Source organism: Parasteatoda tepidariorum, chromosome 6 (assembly GCF_982258835.1).
Source record: "Parasteatoda tepidariorum strain Cologne lab strain chromosome 6, Ptep-v5.0, whole genome shotgun sequence".
In the NCBI taxonomy this organism is placed as follows: domain Eukaryota; kingdom Metazoa; phylum Arthropoda; class Arachnida; order Araneae; family Theridiidae; genus Parasteatoda; species Parasteatoda tepidariorum.
Window position 1 is genome coordinate 22,185,806 of NC_141760.1, and position 20,683 is coordinate 22,206,488.

Sequence of the window (20,683 nt, forward strand, 5' to 3'; positions counted from 1 at the left end):
AAAATATTTTTCTAAATTCATAGACAACTATCGAAACAAAAACAAAAGTAAAGTTTGCGTAATGTTATATTTAAATATATAAATGCATTATTTGAAGTTATATATTTATTTGCATACAAAAATCATTAGAAAAAAATTTCGATAATAGTATTATTGGATAATCTTCATCGATTGAAATTAGTCTGAAATTGTTTACTTCCTTTTTCGCTATCAACCGTATTTGCGAAGTGTATTACATAATGTTTTAATTAAACTTTCCGAGCTAGAAATTTAAATTCTATAGTGAAAATGAGTGTAGTTAAAAATGCTAATGTATTGAATTCAGGTTCGAAAAAGAAAAGCAGCGGTATTTTGCGTCAAACGAAATCTCGGAAAGATCCATCTGCAGACGCAGATACTGTGACAGAAGAGGAATTGCTGCAAAAAGATGTTGTGACACCTGATGATGTACTAAGGTTAAATAAAGTTACCGAAAGTGAGAAATGCAAATCTATGGATATTTTTGCACCTAGATTATCTATAAATTATTTTTATTCAGTCTTCTTTTTTTTTTGCACCACGTATTCTTTCGCTAGACTTAAATTCGAATGTTAGTATTGTATGCATGACTGCCTTTTTTTAAATGTAAGGGTATCTTTTCCCTAGGAAATTTAACTGAAAAGTGTTTAAATTTGTTTTGAAAGATTTATAATTAAAGTGAATTTCAGTTGATTTTTGAACTGATTAATGTACAACAATAGTTGTCAAAATTGGTATTTAATTATTGGTATATATATCAATTGGTTGATCAAATTGTGCTGCAAAAATATGTGGAAAAAAATTTTGACATTAAAACTGTACTGCAATCTAGTTTTTGATTAATTTTCATGCAAATTGAAGTTTATTGGTTTTTATATAAATATTAATTCCCATTTACAAAGTGCAAGAGGTGAATGATTTAAATAATTGAGTGAAAGCAATCAAAATCATGATTTTATTCATATTAATTAATAATAAAAACATTGACTTGAATCATGAAGGTGATTTTTCTCCCCATTCATAAAATAAAATTTAAACCTTAAAATTTAAAATTAAAAAATTTTTAAGTTATTGACAAATTATGCTATGAAAAAGTTATTGATGATGGTATTTTCTTATTAAAGCATTCAATTTGTGTTTCCAAATTTTACAAAATTAAAAAACCTTAAAAGGAGTATTGCATGACTTAAAAAGAAAAAACTGTTTTGAAAAGTGCGTTTATATCAGATTCTTCTTATTAAGTCAGTTCTAGCTAGAAAAATTAGAAATTAAGCACTTTTTTATGCAAGTTTATTTTATTGTATATTTTTTTTATGCAAGAGTATGTTAAAGCACATTTATGTTTAAATGATTTTGCAAAAATACTAATATTGCAGAAGAATATTGCATGTTGCAATATTGATTGCTACCTTTAAAAGGACAATTCATAACAAGAAATATGATTTTAGTGTTTTTTGCTCCAAAAATATTAGTTTTAATTTATATTATCACTTGGGAAATCTTATAAAAATTTTAATGTATACTAAAATCCTTAAAATACATTGAAAAATGCTCTAAAAAGACAGATCTTCTTATTTGTTATAAGAATATCTTTTAAATCTTAGGTAACCTTTTTTTAGAAGCATTTTTATGCATCAATATTCCTTATAAGGAGATAGTTTATGTGTTTATATATAATTTTAAATTGACTGACTTATTTCATTATTATTTCTTTAGATTATCTATGTTCACCTGAGGCTAATGTATTCGATATCGATTTTATCCGTTTCAAGATCAGAGATATGGAAACTGGAACTATACTTTTTGAAATAGCTAAACCACCTCCACCTGCAGGTTAACTATCTTTTCTTATTTAAAACTGGATATTTTTGTTAGAACTAATTTATAAAATTGAGCATTTTGTATATTAGGTGACTTTGACACGAAGCTTTTGGAATCTGCTTCAAACTGTTTCGATGATGCCATTCGAAAACATTAAAAAGTTTAATCGGTTTGAATCTTAAGAGAAGAGTTGAGTTTCCTTCTCTTTTTGTTATCAATAAAAAAAATTTTTTAGAATTCAGATGTTTTGAAAACAAACCTACTATTTTAATACAAAATATTTTCCAACACTGCACCGACAGTATTTTTTTTTTTTTTTTTTTTAAAAAACTTTTTCATCAAACTAAAAATTTTTATAAATTATGCATTTAGAAATTCAGAATTTGATTAGTGCATTTAAAGTCAAACCACATTCAGTTGGAATGTTCCCTAAGTTTGTGAAAGTCATGAGTTGTATTTTAGTTTTCTATTTCTTAAAGGTTTATTTTTCTTACTGAAGTTTAACTTTCTGAAAGAAGTAGTACTTAAAATATTGTTAAAAGAATTGTATTTAAATCAGGGCTCGAAGAAACTCAGAAATTTTACCCGTTGCCAAGGACGGCGTGTCCAACAATGTACCCGTCCTCCTTTTAAACTAACCCTTAGCTTCTAAATAAATAAAAATATAATTTCTCTTATTTATTACAAACATTTATATAAATTGCATAATGAATTAGTAGTTACTAGGATTACAAATACTTGGATTACATTATGCAGTAATAAAAGAAATACTAGGTTACTAATAGTAACCTAGTATTTCTTTTATGAAATAATTTAAATGACAAAGATCAAGTTATCTGGAATGTCAATTTATCTGAGGGTGCTGCTTTTTTTAAATGAACCAAATATGATGTTTGCCAGTTCCACAACGTTAGAAGTCCAAATGCACAGAGCAACTTTTCTTTTGTTTACCGATTACGTGAGCATACGCATTTGGTCTGACGAAGGAATTAACAGGATTTCTAGATCGGAGGGTCATTTTAGAAGTGAGGTGCTAGACTCTTGTAAGATGACAAAAATGAAAAATGTATCACGAACATCAACGGGAAAATGGCCGTCTGCACCAACGTCGGATTCGAGAAATTTGTTGTTCGCTGGGAATTTTTTACTGCCGCCGACGGGCCGTTTTTCGAGTCCTGATTTAAATAAAGAATAATGGCATCTTCTAATTATGAATTGAATTATTCAAAAAATCAAACAGTTGATTGATTAGCAATTGTTAACTTAAACGATAAACTTCTCAAAAGTTGAAAAAATTTGAAGCATCTTCAAAAGCATTATGTCACAGAACAAACTCATTGAATTTTTTGTTTACCTCTAATATGCATGAAATATTTGCTGTACTTTAATTTCTTTTACTGATTTATGTTTAATAGTTGTCTAACTTTTTTTATGTTAGTTTTATTCACTTGAACAGAAACTTTAAAGAATGAAAGTATGTTAATGGTTCTCAACTCTTGAAAAATATATATTTTATTATTAATGCATTCATTATTTCAGTCAAACCTTGTTATCATGGGGTATCAAGAGTTGTTGTAAAAAATCGAATGAAACAGAAAAATGTAAATAAAAATTAATAATTAAATAAGTTTTATTAACTATGGTTAAACTGCAAGTAAATAGAACCGAATATGAGATAAAAATGAAAAGTACACAATAAAGAAATGAAAAAAAGGGGGGGAAATTGAAGAGAAGGAAAAAAATTTTAAAATACTAAAATTAAGAAAGAAAAAACAAAACAAAAATAAACCAGAAAGAAAAGATCAATGAAGAGATATAATCTTGTCATCGTCTCACTCAATGGATAACTACAGTCAATTTTTTTAAAAATCTGAATGCATTCGGAATTACTCAAAACGCCCAAAAAATATTTTATTATTTCGCAAAGAGTGCTAATTATTAAGTTATTTTTATTTTAAAAACTCTTTACTTACCTTTTTGTCTGAAATGGGAAACCACATGATTATTCACATATTGACGTCACCAGTGCTCATCTGATGCCTATTTACAATCGCCGTCCATTGAAAGCCATTATGTTTCAGCTATTGTTTTAATTTTTCGGACAAATTCTTACTGTTTTGGATTGTAAATACTAAATATTTCAGAACAAAGATTTAATTCTACGTTAATATAATTATATCTTAATGAAGCTTAATAAAAATGAGGACTTAATATAATAAATTCTTATAATATTATTAACTAAACGGTATTAATAGTTGACAAAATTTTATAGCTCTGAATATTTGAAGTTCTGTAAAAAAGGTGTAAGATTGAGTTACACATATTACCTATTCATATAATGCTTTATAAATACAAAATAATTTTATTCTCTCTTTTTTTTTTAACCATTTTAATTTTAAAAAATATTTCAGATTTTATGTCTTATAATTCTAATTTTAAGTGAAAGAAATGTTGTATTAATTTTTTACACGGAATAGTTTTAAATTTTAAGTTATTATATTTTCTTGTCTATTCCAGTATGAATTTGTTGCTGGTAATTATTTTTAGTATAACAGTACAAAGACCTTTTAAAAAAGTTGTGATTCCAACAAAATTTTTAATTCATTCTTCAAAAAAAAAAAAAAAAAAAAAATCAGAAAAACAAATATTGATTTTACTGATAATGATGAATTTAATTACATTCAACATTATAAAGCCCAAAATTACAATCAACATTATAAAGAATGGCAGCAAAAATATTTTTTTATTGAAATATTGTTTTAAATTTAAAAAAAAAGAAGAAATTAATATATTTCAGTAAAATTTATTAACTTTATTTTACTTGCATTAATTTATATAATAAGAGTATTAAAATCACGAATATGCATTTATTTAATTCTACATTACAGAAACAGGAATTGAATTTTATAAAATCCTAAAAAAATAATTTTTTGCTATAGCAAAATTGCTATTCATCCAAAGAATGAAAATGTTGAGAATAGATATCAACATTGCTGCCAATTTGATTATAGATTAAATAATAGAAATTTTTTTTAAAAAAAATGCATTAAAGATCAATTTTGTTTCGCATGAGGATTTTTGATTCATCAGCTTTAGTTAAACAAAAATGTCTAACTTAATGATTCACTGAAATTATAGGGTATAATTGTATCAAGTGAAATTCTGGGCATAAGCACTTAGATTATTTTTCAAGAGACTAGATTCTTGAAAGGGAGTATTAGCTTTTTGGTGATGCCATATGCTAAACCTGTGATTTTTTTCGATTTATTTCAATAATTTTTTTTTTATTGAAAATGTTTAATACATTAATTTTACTATTTTAAAATTCAACTTAGAAGAACTAAGATAATTTTTTATGTACAGAAATAGGTGATAAGTTAACAATAATGATATTTTGTAAATGCTATATTGCAGAAAATGGAATTAAACTATTTAAATAAAAATATTTTCTAATCATAGCAAAATTCTTATTTACTCAAAGAATAATATTGCAAATATATATGAACTTTATTTTGTATTTAAATATTTATTATATAGTAAGAAATAATAAAAAAAAGGCATTAGTAAATAAAAAGAAATCCTACAGGTCTAGTAAAGGCTGGAAACGAAAATGATTCACTGAAGTTGTATGGCAAAATTAGATTACATTCAAATTGAATTTTTGAACACTAGCCCATAGATTCTAAGGATGATAGATATATATTTTTTAGTGGATTTGTGTTATGAAAGCATTGATTCGTTTTAATGCAATACCATATACTTAAATCATCAACCCTATAACTAAATGTGTACTATTTCTGTCCAATTTGTTACTTATTTTAATTTCTGTCCTATCTGTTACTGAATAATGTAATGAAGCTTTAATTGAAAAGCATTTTAACTTAAAAATAAGTGGAATAATATAATATTTGCCTTGAACTTTCAAACATCTAATTTAAAAGAATGGTGAGAGCTACGTAATCATTTCTTTGGCAATTTTAGAGATAAATAAACAGTCTGAAGTTTAAAAATCTTCCATTTTGTTCACACTCTCAAAAGCCTAAATTTAATTCACGAAATTGTTATTGGTAATATAATAAGGAACGATAATGCATTATAAGATATAGCAAAACTAAAAGAGCATGGAAATAGACTTAGCAGACGTGAGATGTGTGTTTCCCATTAGCACATGTGACTTCATAGCCTATCTGGGATCGTTTTTGATTGCATCACTTATGAAGGTTTCTTAGGGGAATTTAAATGTTTAATAAATTAGGACTGGAAGTATGAAATTTTAAGAGATGCTGCAACTGTCCATTATATCTGCAAAAATGTGCTTTTTAGTACTATACAGTCAAACCCCGCTATAATGAACCTTCAAGGGACCTAAATTTTGGTTCACTGTAACCGGGAGTTCACTATATCCGTTACGCAGGCAATTTAACTAATGGTTCCCAAACTCCTCCCTTTTATTACACATCATTCAAATAAATGACTGAAAAATATTATGTAATAGTAGCAGAAAAAAAATGTTTTTTTCAATACTCTTCGTCTCGTGTACAAAAAGAAAATATTAATCTTTAGCTGATGAGCAATCCTCAACAGCAGATGTGGAAACACTTCCAGACTAGCAGATAATTTTTCCTGAATTTATGTTATTCCGCTTTTTGAACCTGTCTCACCTGCCATTCGAGCACATAAAAGTAGTCTCATAAAATTGCTTAGCAAATTCATCGACATTTGTTCAGATACTGGAAGATTGCGACTTCTTCGATTGGTGAACAACTTCCGTAATGCTTCTTCAACATCCTTGTGACCTGCGCTTCTCAACTTTTTTCTGCCATCTAAATTTTTTTCATGAACAGAAATTATTAATTGCCTATTTTTCCATATGTTACAAACTGCAGATTTGGATAATTTATATTTCCTGCAAATATCTGCATGATTGCATCCATTTTCAATTTTTCTGATTATACCCATTTTATCATCAATGGAGAACTTTTTACGTTTACTGCTCGCCATAGTTAAATTTGAGGCACTTGTTTGCTGGATTTTTTTTAAACTGAACTGAGAGCAAAAAGGAGTTGAAATGAGGGCCTTATCAACACATATTAGTGTTCAACCCTTTGACCAATCATGAATAATTACTCATTCCCTCTGACAGGAAATGCATTTTGATCCCACTGACACCTTACAGGTGCATCGTCTGCCTGGGTTGGAAACATTTGCTTGGTTTGTTTAGGGATGGGAAAGTGAGATTAAAGAAGCAAACTAATAAAAATGCTTATCGCTACATTCCTCTCTATAGATTTTCTTGAAGTAGAAATTTCAAAATTATTACAAAATTGTTTTTTTTAAAAAATCAGTTGAAGACAGAAAAAGGTTCATTATATCCAACTTCCTCACTTTTTTGGTTCACTATATCCACAAAAAATGACATTATTCGTGTATAGCAAGGCACGGGACCAAACATTTCGTTCACTATATCCGGGAATTCACTATAAACCGTGTTCACTATAGCGGGGTTTGACTGTATTAACATATGAAAAGCAAAATATATTAATAAGATAGTTTGAATAGCACAAAAGGGGGGGGGGGATAAATTGATTCAAAATACAAAATAAATATCAAAAAAGGCCAAAGTAAAATAATAAAGTTAAAATAAAAAAAATTGCAGAAAAATACAAAACTAAACACATATAGGAATATGCAAGAACATATAAAGAAAGAAAGCAGAAGGGTTGTCATGTGCATAATAATATATTTCAAAAATGATTTAGAAATATTTTCGTAAATAAGTTGCAAGCTTTCAAAATGTGAAATTAAAGCATAAATAGAGGGTAGTAGGATATACTTTTAAGGTGCGTTCAAGAACCACATTTGATTTGTCTGTTACCTTGGATTGACTCAAAAACTAAATTTGCACAAGGCAATAATATGATAGTTATATACTGTTATATAAAGGGATAGCTATATACTGGATAATTCAATGTTTTTAATTAATAAGAGATTGAATTTTCAATGCAACATTTTAATTCTATGATTTTTAAATTAACATTTAATGAATAATATTGCAAGAGGCTGTTGATCAGTTTTAAAATTTTTAGTAACAGATTTGTCCAATTTGGATTTGCAAATGAAATAAATATCAATCTAGATAACTGAAAGATTTTTATGTAATTATATTCATTTATTAATTTTACTACAGAATGTTACAAATCATGGGGTATACTCATATCTGGTTCATGAAATGTTAGTAATATTTAACATAAAAGCAAAAAACTGTTAAATTACTTTGAATTCTGTAAGCTTTTAAAAATTATTTTTAGTTCATTGAAATTCAGCATTTTTGTATGCACCTGTTTATAGTTTTACAGAAATTTAGAAAAAAAAAAAAGTTGAGCAATAAAACTTCATGCAAAATTCAATTAATTCTGACCTGAAATAGTGTTTTTAAAAGCTCTAAAAGTGATTCAAAAACAGTGAGTTAGAAAAGAAAAATTGAAGTATTGCTTAGAATTCTGTACAGTTATATGTAATTCCTAAAATTTGTTATTGTTGCCTAATAAAATTTCCTTCTTAAAAAGTAACTTAAATTTTAAAATAATATATGCTTCGTACATTTTCTTTATTCATAAATTTAAACATGTTTTAAAAAATTCATATTATTCTCTATTATTGTTTAAATGGAAATTGGAACATGTAAATTGAATAATATACAAATTATATATCATATCACAATCCATATACATTAAAATCAGGTGAAAATAATGACTGGATTGTGTATACTTTATTTGAGAAAAAAATTACTTGGTATGATGTAGTTTTCTCACTTGAAGATCAAAAATTCTTTGGTTATTATAGCATAAAATTACCTGTAAAATAATTTTTTTTTCCTATTTCATTGGTATTTGCCTGTAATATTTGTTTATAATCCCTTCTTATTACATTTTTGATTTTAATTATAATTCCAAATGCTTGAAATTGAACGTTGCATTTCTTAATTATGAAGTAATCTTATAGTATTACTTTGTCATGCAACATTTTATGATAAAAATATTTATATTGTTATCTAAATTTATGTACCATTTTACAATTATTAATAAAAATAATATGCATTTATTTTTATGACAAGATTTGTTTAAGCTTAGGTCCTGTCAACATATGCAATTATAATAATAATTAAAAAATTGTGAGACATTATTAGAAACTATAACAATTTTCACCCTTTTATTAAGTAATCATTTTGGCTAAAAATTTAACAAGTTTGTATAGTAGCCAAAACTTAAATAGGAATTTAAAAAACAGAAGATAAATAGTTTTAACGACAACTGAGTAAAATGATTTGGTTTAAATTTTATCGCAATAAAATCCAGAAATAAATGTGCATAACCAAATCTGTATTAATGCTCAAAAACATTTTGGTCTATTTATCATCAAGGGAAAAAAGAAGTTTTGTAAATCATTTGTGGCTAGTGTCTTCTGGTCTCAGTATAAAAATTGAGTTAAAATTGTATTAAGTATACTATTATTCCTATGGAAATCGTATTATGCAAATTTTTTTGAAAATAGCATTCTTACATTTCTTCTATTTTTACTTTCTTTTCTGTCACTATATTAATTAAAGAGAAATAATTTATATTATTTATTTTTCTAATTATGTCTTCATTTATGTATCATGGTTATAGGCTGCTTTTCTTTACATTATATACAGAGTATCCCAGAATGCTGTGTACAAACTTGGAGGGGAGTTAGAGAACATTTGTTAAGAGAAATAATTACGGGGGAAAGCAAGGTCGGAAATTGATAGGTGGAGCTGTATGGGAGCTCTCAAGGCCCTTGTGTGTAGCTTCTTCATTACAGACTGTCTGGGCTCAACATGAATCGTTTTACAAACGCAGGAATGGCGGACATCCACTTCATCTGCAGCCTAGCCAACAGAAATGGACGTGCTGCTGTTTGGGTTGGGAAAGATATCTAACGCGACACCAACCAAATCATCAATTGTTCCCTGGAGTGTATCGTCACCTTGCGAAATGTGGATCCTTCATTAGTCTGAATTGAAGGTACTGGGCTCAGGCGAAAAACAGGAACATTCAAATTCGAAGAAAATCTCTTACATGCTGTGGACCGAAATTATGGTAGTAGTGTATGGGCACTTGCCGTTTTCATCGGAGCATCTCGATCGACTGTCCCTCACGAACTGCAGAGCAGAGCCTTGCATCTCTTTCATATTCAGAGAGTTCAGTTATTATGGCTGGATGATCACCCACTTTATGTTGTGTTCGCTAAGTTATTTCTACACCAATGTATGGCAAATGTGCAATTTTCCAGCTCTCTTTTGTTTAGCAATAAAGCAACCTTTTCATGTGTCTGACACGCTTGTAAATTGTAAGGTAGACCTGGTACCATAATTCTCCACCGCTGCTTCTATGATCAATGAAATGCCAGGTATTTTTCGAAAATATTCGCCAGTCCATGTCGCGTAGGTGTTGTGCGTGCATCCTTTTAAGTCATACACTGAACTCTTTTGTAGTGTAATAAAGTGTTTTACACTACATTATGTGTTGTAGTCTTTGTGTCTATTTATTACATGAGGGTGACGCCCTGCTTTCCTATATAATTATTACTCCTAACGATGTTCTCTACCTTGTCTCCAAGTTTGTATGCAGCATTCTAGCACACCTTGTGCATACATATATAGCTTTTTTTAATTGTATTAATTGTTGTAAAAGAAATTATTCAATCATAATACATTGTTTGTTCTTTCACTTTTCAAAAATAAAGCATATGCATTAGAGCATTGTTTCTCAACTGTCAGTCTGCAGACTGTTGCTGATCTGCAGATTAATTTTGTTTTAGAATTAACTTAAATTTTATTTATATTTAAATAGATCCAGGCTTAAAATATCTTTCATTTGAGAGAATATATGAATGATTGGAAACAAGCTGCTTAAAAAATTGTTTATGTGCAGCTAAAATTAGCCCATATTAGAACTTCACCAGTTTGCAATGCAACGCTAGAATATTTTACCAGTCCTTTAGCTAAATCTGGTTGAGAAATACTGCATTAGGGATTATAAATTTAGGGTTTTATCCAATGAAAAACAAAAATTTTATTGAAATATAATAATCTTTTGTTGAGGGATTACAAGTGCTTGTTTGCTGAGCATTACACAGTGAAACATTGTCTATTTAAAAGGTTGTTATTAGATACATCCCCAAGTTTCCACAAGCAATGAAACAAATTTTGATATTTTTCATCCCTTTTTGAAACTAGGGATTTAACAGATTTAATATTAACTTGAGACCTCTTTTGTCTTCAGTTTTAGCAATAATTACAGAACACTCTATATGGGAAATTTTTTTTTTTTTTCTAATTATCAATTCAGCTGTATCACTGATCATCTATAACAGGGGTTTCCAACTGGCGGGCCGCATCCGGCCCGCGAAGCCTTTTTTTGTGGCCCGCGAACTTAAAAATATATGTTTTCATAAAGGACAATTTTCGTAAAAAATCTATAAGGGCTTAAAATACTTTTCTCGTGAAAAAAAAAAAACTTAATTTTTTTTGTTATCTGTGAAATTTAACATACCAACGGTGCAAAAAATTTATTTCTCGATTTTTGCATCCAAGAAAATATTTATTCAAATACAAAAATAATCGTGTATGTTGCTCTCTTTTTATATTTTTATTTTGTGAATATAATTTAGCATGTGCGTATCAGAAATTCTCCAATTTAGCTTTTTGAAACCACTTATTTTGGATGAAATTATTTACATTTGTAAATTTTAAAGTGCATAAAAGAGGGAATGAATATCATGTTTTATCTAAATTCCTTGAATTGAATATCGCATGAGCGGAAAGGAAAAAAAAATTTTATTTCAGATGCTCGAGAATTTTTTAGTTGTTGCTATAATTCCTAATAAGTCGAAAAAAATCTTGTCACTAAGTTCCAGATTAAGAGAAGATTCAAAATGATATGTAACAAGCATTATTTGTAATGCTTGTTTTTTTTTTCTTTTAATATTAAAAAAACTTTTATAAAAATCTGACAGCAATATTTAATGTTCCTTCAAACATAAAAGAGACCTATATAAAATTTTGATAAAATTGTGGCCCGCCATTTGACTGTTGTTTTTAATTGCGGCCCCCGGCCTAATGTAAGTTGGAAACCCCTGATCTATAATATGCATTTTTAGGTATGTTAAATTAATTTTCCAGATCAGTAAGTTAAATTAGAATTTTACAGCAATATCAATAATTGATGAATATGCTGAGATTTCATGTAATAATACTGTAAAGAAATAAATTCTAAATCTTTTATTTCAAAGATTTTTTTTTATCTTTAATGTTCGTTTTTTTTCTTTCTAAAAGGTAATAATATTCCCTTTCAGATCATTAATTTAATTTATACTCAAAATGCACTCTGAATAAACAAGAAACACATGCTTTTAAAATTAGTATACTTAACAAAGCATTTATGAATTTTTATAAGTAAAGTTAATGTGTATTCTTATTTCCCATTATAGAAGATGATGACTCTGATGATCGTGATCCTGATCAGGAAGATTCAGATCCTAATGCTGGTCGCTTTGTCAGATACCAATTCACTCCTCAATTCTTGAAGCTTAAAACTGTAGGAGCTACGTATGTATCAATTTACTTTTTTAGGATTTATATTTTAAATAGCCTATGTATTTTTTAAATGAATTATTAGAAAAATATTCTTGTTGCACATTTTGAAAATCAGTGTCAAATGTTTTAGTTATTTTTTAAAGGGAAAAAAAGTATTACAGAATGTTCCAAAAGTATTATAATAACTGTCAAACAAATTGGTATACAAAAGATAAGAATGAGTTTTTTAATATTGACTAGGTTCGAAATGCATGCTTGAAATAGCCATTGCTTAAATTGTGTTTACGAAAATGGACATAGCTATTTAAAAGAAAATGAATATAGACTATATTCAATTTTTTTTTTTTAGAACTTAAAAATATTTTCATTCTCTCTTAACTTATGTTGTGCATTTTCAGGCCTAGCTGTATTACAGTATCTAAATATAAACGCCAATCTGTTATCATATTTTTTTCCTTCCAAATATTCTTGAATTGTTACTGCCCCTTGTTTTTTTCAGTGATTTAAACTAAGGGATTATTGTAATTTTAAGAGCAATCTGTAACCATAGTGGTTGCTTGTTAATCCTTATATACTGCATATAAGGATTAACAGGGAATTTATTTTCTAGTCTTGAGGGGCAACCCTGATAGCATTTTATTCAATTTTATAAGCTTTTTTCTATGAATATTGTTCTTTTTTAATGAATAAACTAATGAATTCAAATAAATTTATAATGCGATAACGGCCATTTGCAAATGTCACTTTGTCTTGGTACATTTTATTGTTTTTAGCAGTTGTTTTTAAACATTTGTTTATAACAGTTGTTTTTAAAAGGTTACTACCGGTTGTATAAAATTTTAATAATGGTAGTAAATTTTTGTTGCCTGAATTTAGAGTTTTAAAACTCACTTTAATATTTAGAGTTTTAAGAGAAGACATGGCCTGAAAAGTTACATCTTTATTATATCGTCGCTTTGAAACTAAACCGTGGTAACTCAAAAAAGCAAGTTCTTCAGGAGAGCGATTTCAAACTTTCCCCGCTAATGCTAATCGCGGCAATGCGATGACGATTTATCTGCTCTCTAAATTAATTTTATGGAACTATAAAGATAACAGGTTGTTTTTCTAAAAGGGTGACTTTTTTTACACAAAATGACCCAAAAATCTCATTTTTCGACTTTTTTGAGTTACAACGGTTTAGTTTTAAAGCGACAATATATAGCCATCCTGACCCTGAAGCTCTGAACTTTGACCTGTAATGTAATGATTATGCATAGTGTTTAAATAATTAAGGAATGTAATTTCTTGTTTAGTAGTTAAATTTGAATCGAAAACAGAAGAGGCGCATTACAAGCTCTATCCTTTTTCTTTTTTTTTTTTAAAAAAAACACTCATTTTAAACTGTGTTTATTTTTGTAAATTCGCATTTTGAGCTTTGTCCATTTCTTAAACATGCATTATGAGGTGTTCAGATTTCAACAGCTGGCAATGATTATTTAATGGGATTTTAAATAGTTTCTAATAAAGTATAATGTTTGTATGAAAGTAACTAAATTGAATTATTTTTTATACAATCAATAGTATCATTAAACATATAAGTTTTTTTTTTATTATTTTATGCTAGTTCTCTGTTTTCTAGCTTTTTTACTTGATGAACTGTAGTGTTCAATTTTTTATTGCAGGGTTGAATTCACTGTTGGTGAAAAGGCGGTAAACAAATTCCGAATGATAGAACGTCATTATTTTCGTGAAAAGTTGCTGAAGACCTTTGACTTTGAATTTGGTTTCTGCATTCCCAACAGTAAAAATACTTGTGAACATATTTATGAATTCCCTGTATTAGACACCGATACTTGTAAGTAACAACTTTTTAGTTTTACTTCTTATTTATAAATCTTTCCCTTAAAATAGCTTAAAACTTTGAAACTTTCATTTTATATTATTCTAGAAAATTGATGGCAAATTGTTTAATCACTATAAGCTTATATATTTTTTTATGGACATTTTATTTTTTACCTATTAGATAAATACTTCTATATTTCTATACATTATAACATAATAGTTATTTAATGCACGTAATATGTAAGCATGACATGATGGTGTACTATTATGTTTGTATACTTAACCAAGGTTTAAATCAGTGATGGGGAAATTACGGCCCGCAGGCCAAGTCTGGCCTGCGGAGAGGTTTAATCCGGCCCGTTTAAGAGTGGCGTCGTGAGAATGTTTGAACACGTTCTTAGTTCGTAATGTGACGACCCGCATAAAAACTACCTGCGGCGATATTCAAAACACAATAGTATTCTGGACAAATCCATGCGACCTAAACAGATTACTCATCTTCGCTCGAAACTTCCAGACACTCTCGCATTTTCGATTCATTATTCTGTTTTCTCGAAAGAACCGGAAAAATCCAATTCCCGAACAATCCTTGCAGGTAGGTATAATTACAAGCGAGGCCGCCCGAAGATCAGTTAGTTAGCGACTTAGTCAGTCATCTGCAACGACCCGCTGCGACTCGAGTAATGGTTTGTGTAATCCCCGAAACTCCCACTGCCTCAATAGTCCGTGGGCCGAAGACTCAAGAGCAGTTCTGAACTGATTTTCGTTCCTACACTCGAGTGGCAATTTTAATCTTCCAAAATATAATTCAATCTTGCGTGGGAAATATAAATTCACGAAGTTCTCCAAAATATAATCGGCCATTAATTGACAGTTATCAAAATATTGAAGAACTATTTTAATTTCATGAATGCAGAATTTTGCCCATGAATATCCAAAGAGGAGGGTACTGTGACGTCACATGATAATGAATTGACCAATCACAACCAAAAAGCTTTGCGATTTGCGTCTGCTCTAGTTCTTGTTTCCTTTGCTTCAAACTGCTTTACAATTTTTGTATAAACGTTATAAAAGTTTAATAAAATTATAATTTCATTTCAAGAGGACCCGCGCAAGAGCATTAGTTAGCAGTAAGCTTTCGTCAATTGCGTGCAAGAAAAACACTTTATTGAAATTATCAACAGCAGTACATTATGCACAATTTAAAGCAGATGTTCAAAGTGTCCGCTGTGCATGTCGAGGCAGGTTTGAGCATGCCGTGGATATGTCCAATAAAGTGTTTTTTTCTTGCACCGGCAGTGACGTCATACTTTGTTTTTCATATTTTTCTCGTAAACTATGGATCGTACAGGAATGCTTCTTTGGGCAGTTTTTATGTACTCCCAACGAGGAATCTAGCTGTGCAGAATTTATGCGGTCGTTTCAGGACCCCCTGTATATATTTAAGAAGAAAAGTTGTTCAATAAAATTGGGTTTAAAATTAAAACTATTATGCTTTCAATTCTCTATTAAAATGCCTCTCAGTTATTTTCTTTTATTGTTAAATTGTGCATTTCAGGTGCTGAAATGATTGCACACCCCTTTGATACGAGATCAGACAGCTTTTATTTTGTGGATGATAGGCTAATAATGCACAATAAAGCCGATTATGCCTACAACGGTGGACTGCAGCAATGAGAGAACACATTTGGGCCTATTATTGCACACGGCACACCTCGAGGAAAGAGCATCACATGCAGCACTACGGGCATCTGCCCGAACCAGTGGTTGAATAAGAGTGTCAGAAATATTTGCCTTTCTTTCTATTTATAAAACATACTAGTTTTAGAGTACACAATTTTTGGTTTTCATGGTAGCAAACTAATTGAAAAATGCTATCTATTTTATACTTATGTTGTTTTCAGGTTAAATTGAAAAACTGCAAGAAACACAATCTAATTGTAGAAGTCATTGTGGATATGTAAGGGACAAACTTGGAATGTTCGTGTTGTGGTTGCCGTAGTAGCAAGATGTGAAACAGGTGTATCAAATATTCATAGTTTGGTGAAACTGAGATTTTTTTGTACTTAGGCAACTAACTTGATTTAAAAAATAAGATTGTGTGTGGAAAAAAAATTTTTTTTTTAACTAATTGCTTAGACAGACACGGATTTTTAACTCGTGAATTAACATTTGACAAACATTAAATTCGACTTGAGCATATAACTACAGTGGCTAGAAAAAATAGTGCATTTTTCAAATCTTGTTCATAAAAAGCGGACAATTTTCTCTATCTCAATGTCAATCCTCTTTCATTTGGTGTGAACAGTTTATATTAAAAATTTGAAGATAAAAACTTATTATAATTTTTTTTCTTGGCATTACGATTATTAAAATTATTTCTGTTGCCTAATTGATTTAATTGTATAATTTTATTTTATTTTTTATGTTAGTTAAATCTACATTTTTTTATGATTCTTATAAAAGCCAATGCTATTTTTATTCAAATTCTTTTCATTTTTTATATTATATTCCTTTTTTACAAGAGTATAAACTGCCTTGTGCGGTTTTTATTAATTGTGTAGGAAAATTTTTGTCCAAAAAAATATAAAATGCAGTGCAACTTTAAAATTCTTATGTTCTAAACTTGTTGTTAAAAAAGTAATAAACATCTTTTTATTATTGAAAACATATTATAATTCTTGAATAAGTGTAATTTGATTTTGGTGAACTTATATTTTAATTCTATCTACAATGCTAATTCAACTATTGTACTTACTCTGAGTCCAATTATTTAAGAAAAAAGGCAAAGATGTCTTTTAATTCTAAATTTGTTCTACTTTAAATTTGCCTTAGTCTGAAAAAAAAAATTATGCTATGGTCTGATGGTAAGTCTTAGCATAATGAGTGTTGATGATTTTAATTAAGACTATTTTTAGATGTTTGGAATAAACCTACTATTTATAATTAATGTTCTATAACAATTATTTTGTTACCTTGAACCTTGTGAACAAAAAAGCGCTATTTACTCTAGCCACTGTTGTCAGAAATTTTTTTTCTTCAGAAATTTGAACTGTATTGAGAAAATGTTCAATGTTCTAGCATATCACTCTATTTATTTATGGGAAAAAAAAAGAATTTAAATGATGGTATTTTGAAAAGGCAACATAATTGACAGTTATGCTGTGCACAAAATATCTTGATTTAACCACTGGTCATTGCTTTGCATTAGTTGCCTTTCTTGCGTAATTGTTTCTTAATTGTTGTGGTGTTTCCCCAATATATATTTAACGTTTTAAACTAGTCATTATGTATCTTCTAAATTAAGAAGGATGACAACTGGCTTTTTGGCGAGGTTTTAATTACATGGTGCAGTAAATTCTCTGAAAATGTGAAAGTTATAGGCTTGTGACTCAAAGACTTTTGTATGCATAATTTTCTAGTCGTGTGATAAAAATGAAGAGGTTTGCATTTATGCAATTAAACCGTGAAAAGATATAGAAAATACTTAATTTGAATTTAAAGATCTGTTGTTATTGGTTTGCATTTTTTTTTCTTCACATCTGTATCAAAAGCAGTGCAATCAAATTAAGTGTTCAAGTTTTATTTTATAAAATGCTTTTTTAAATTTTGTTTTTATTAGTTTTGAGTGAAATTCTATTTCTTGATTGTGGTTGATATCTAGTTTTGGGAAGTGTTTGTTTTGTTGTTAAATAGTTTATAAATTTTTTTAATTTACGGTAGACTTTGGATATCTTAAAGTTGAAGGGACTCTAAAAGAATTTCGGGATAGCGAGTTTTCAAAATAAGAAGTTCAGAACTAAATATGCACTAAAAATAAAAATATATATATTCTAAAATATTGCTCTGAAAAGTAGAATCATGAAACATAAGACTAACTACTATTAAATATGTATATAATGATAGTTGACTATAAGTCTAAATACAACAATGATTATTTTATTTTTAAAAGTAAGACAAAAATAATTATGCATTAAATAGAAAAGAATTGGTTTACAATAAATTTACTTTATGATTTTTTGAAAAAATTCAATTTTTATTTTGAAAAAAATTTGACATAACAAGGTTTTTAGAAGAAACTCTTTGACATAGGAATTCAAATTAACATAATGTGGATATATAATGTCAAGGGGGAAAATATTTTTTTGACACCACAAGGTTTTCGAGATATCGAGAGTGTACTGTATATCCTTTTTAGTGATGTATCAATCAAAAAATTTATTATTTTTAGGTAAAAATAGTTTTTGTGTGAGCTATTTGAGAGGAATTAAATAAATAAATGAAAAAAACTTAACATTTTGTGTGAAATTAATCGCAAATAGTTCTTAAAGAAAGCTTTTGTGGGTAACTAAAGTAGTTGAATGTAATATATTTATCTTATATTCCAGTTTTATTATTTCATTAACGTTGCATTTATATTTCTTCTCTTGGTACTAAGTTTCACTGGTGCCTGCAGAATTTTCTTATATCAGCATAGATTTTTTTATGGATTTTATATGTTCATATTTATACATAATTGATAATTTTGATTAACAACGATAATAATTAATGTCAATCGAAAATGTATTTATTACCTAAATTTTTTGTACAAATTCTGTTGAGCCTCTTTTCCTGGGTATGCCACTGTACTATGTATATGCATGCTTACTAGTACATTAAATTTCTTTTTTTCTTAAAATAAAAGTTATAAGATTTGTCAGTAGTTATTATTCGAAAGTATTATTTGTACGAAATTTTTTTTTTAATTGTTTGTGCTTAATTTAAAGTGTTAATTCATAATTTAAAAATAAGGAAGCTGGTGGTTTGGAATGTTTTAAAAACTGATTTTTTTTTTTCATTAATAGTTGAAGAAAATTTCCTTTGATAGCAATAAGCCAAGTTTAATACCTTCAATTTTTTTCAACTATAATGCCCATGTAAGTTAATAAATTAAAGTTTGAGTTGTAAAAGGTGCTGATTCTTTATTTTTGGTTAACAGGGACCATTTGTGCACTCTTTTAGAAGTAAAATAATTGAGGTGGTTTTTGATTAAATACTTTTTTTTATTAATATTATAGCATATGCATGATGATAAAATTTTGAAGCAGAACTGTAACAATAAATGCTAATTATTTAATTTTCCATATGTTGTTTTTTTATTGTTTTTTTTTTAACTTTTCTGTTTCTAATTAACTGTGATAGTTGAATATGGTTGCTAACTACATAGACTCATTCTAAATTTTCTGTTTTTAAGCTTTTAAATGTGTTTAAAAATTTGAAAAAGGAAATAAAATTATTTTTGATGCGTTAAATTTATTTTAAAATGTTTAGTGCAATGAAAATTATTGTGATCAATTGTAAATTATGTTTTATTAATCATCTACGTTTAATTAGATTATATCTTCTCAAAATTAACTGTTATTTTTCTGTTAGTTCAATCATTTTCTTGTTAGTTTTTTATTATAAAAGAAATTTTTAAAAATGTAAGTAAAACAACTTGTAAATATAATTGTGAATTAAAATGCTGAATACAGAATCCTGATTTTAGTTTTAAGAAAAATTATAAGCTATAATTTAAATTGATTAATTAATTAATTTTAATTTTTTATATTTTTATCTTTTTATGTCTTTACTTTGTGTTGAGGATTTAAAAAAGGCAACTTGCAAATTGTTTGTTTTTTTTAATTTTGTTTATTTTGCCTAGTTATATTTATTTATAAAATTGGATTTTATTATACATTTTTTAGAAGTTGTTTTTCATTTTCTTAATTGATTATTATATAAAATGTTCTATAACCTCTACCCTTTTTTAATAATTCTTGTCAAAAATGAAGTAGGTATTGCAAATTGGTATCTAAATAAAAAAGGAACAGAAATACTTATCAAAATCAAACGTATCTCTAGGGAAGAAGAGATGACTAACAACATCAAAACCTATTTATTTGCCACAGGAAACAAAGAGGAGTTGAAAAGCCTGTAAGTTGCATTGGGTTATCAAAAGAATTTTGATGTTTTTCATTCCGCCTTCCATGCTAGTGACTAGACAGTTTTGTTTTTCTTCTGTAAATATTAATGATTAACTCCCTTAAATATTAATAAATTAGTTATGACCCCTAAAAAGTATACTTTTTTAGTCTTCATTTTTGATAAGGATACTAAAAGTATTTATTAAGGGCGGCGATTTCTGAACACTTTGTATAATTTATAAGATGTATTTTATGTTGTTTAAGAAGCATATGTTTAGATGTCATCTTGTAACTAACTGTTCACCTCTGAACAAAATATTTGCACAGATATACTGCTCACTAAATGTTATAAACTTATAGATCTGTTTTTATTACATTTATATTTATGCAATTTTTTTTTCATCAAAATCTTTATATTATTACATTAGTGAGTGTAATTTACTTGTGTAGAACAAAG

At 27.9% G+C, this 20,683-nt stretch overlaps 1 protein-coding gene across 1 annotated transcript; it reads left to right on the forward strand.

Moving 5' to 3' along the window:
• Positions 1-27: 27 nt before the first annotated feature.
• On the forward strand, positions 28-16,873 carry unc-119 (unc-119 lipid binding chaperone). The gene is made up of 5 exons (XM_016049065.4): positions 28-475; positions 1,735-1,851; positions 12,352-12,469; positions 14,122-14,294; positions 15,840-16,873. The coding sequence occupies exons 1-5, from the start codon at positions 289-291 to the stop codon at positions 15,956-15,958; spliced, it is 714 nt and encodes a 237-aa protein (XP_015904551.1). The 5' UTR covers positions 28-288; the 3' UTR covers positions 15,959-16,873.
• The last annotated feature ends 3,810 nt before the right edge of the window (positions 16,874-20,683 follow it).

What these genes read in the sequence shown, in the direction of transcription:
- unc-119 (XM_016049065.4), top strand. Translation starts at nt 289, where the DNA reads ATGAGTGTAGTTAAAAATGCTAATGTATTGAATTCAGGTTCGAAAAAG. An exon ending in GTTAAATAAAGTTACCGAAA is followed by an intron (nt 476 to 1,734) that starts GTGAGAAATGCA and finishes TTATTTCTTTAG; the next exon opens with ATTATCTATGTTCACCTGAG. An exon ending in TGTATTAGACACCGATACTT is followed by an intron (nt 14,295 to 15,839) that starts GTAAGTAACAAC and finishes TGTGCATTTCAG; the next exon opens with GTGCTGAAATGATTGCACAC.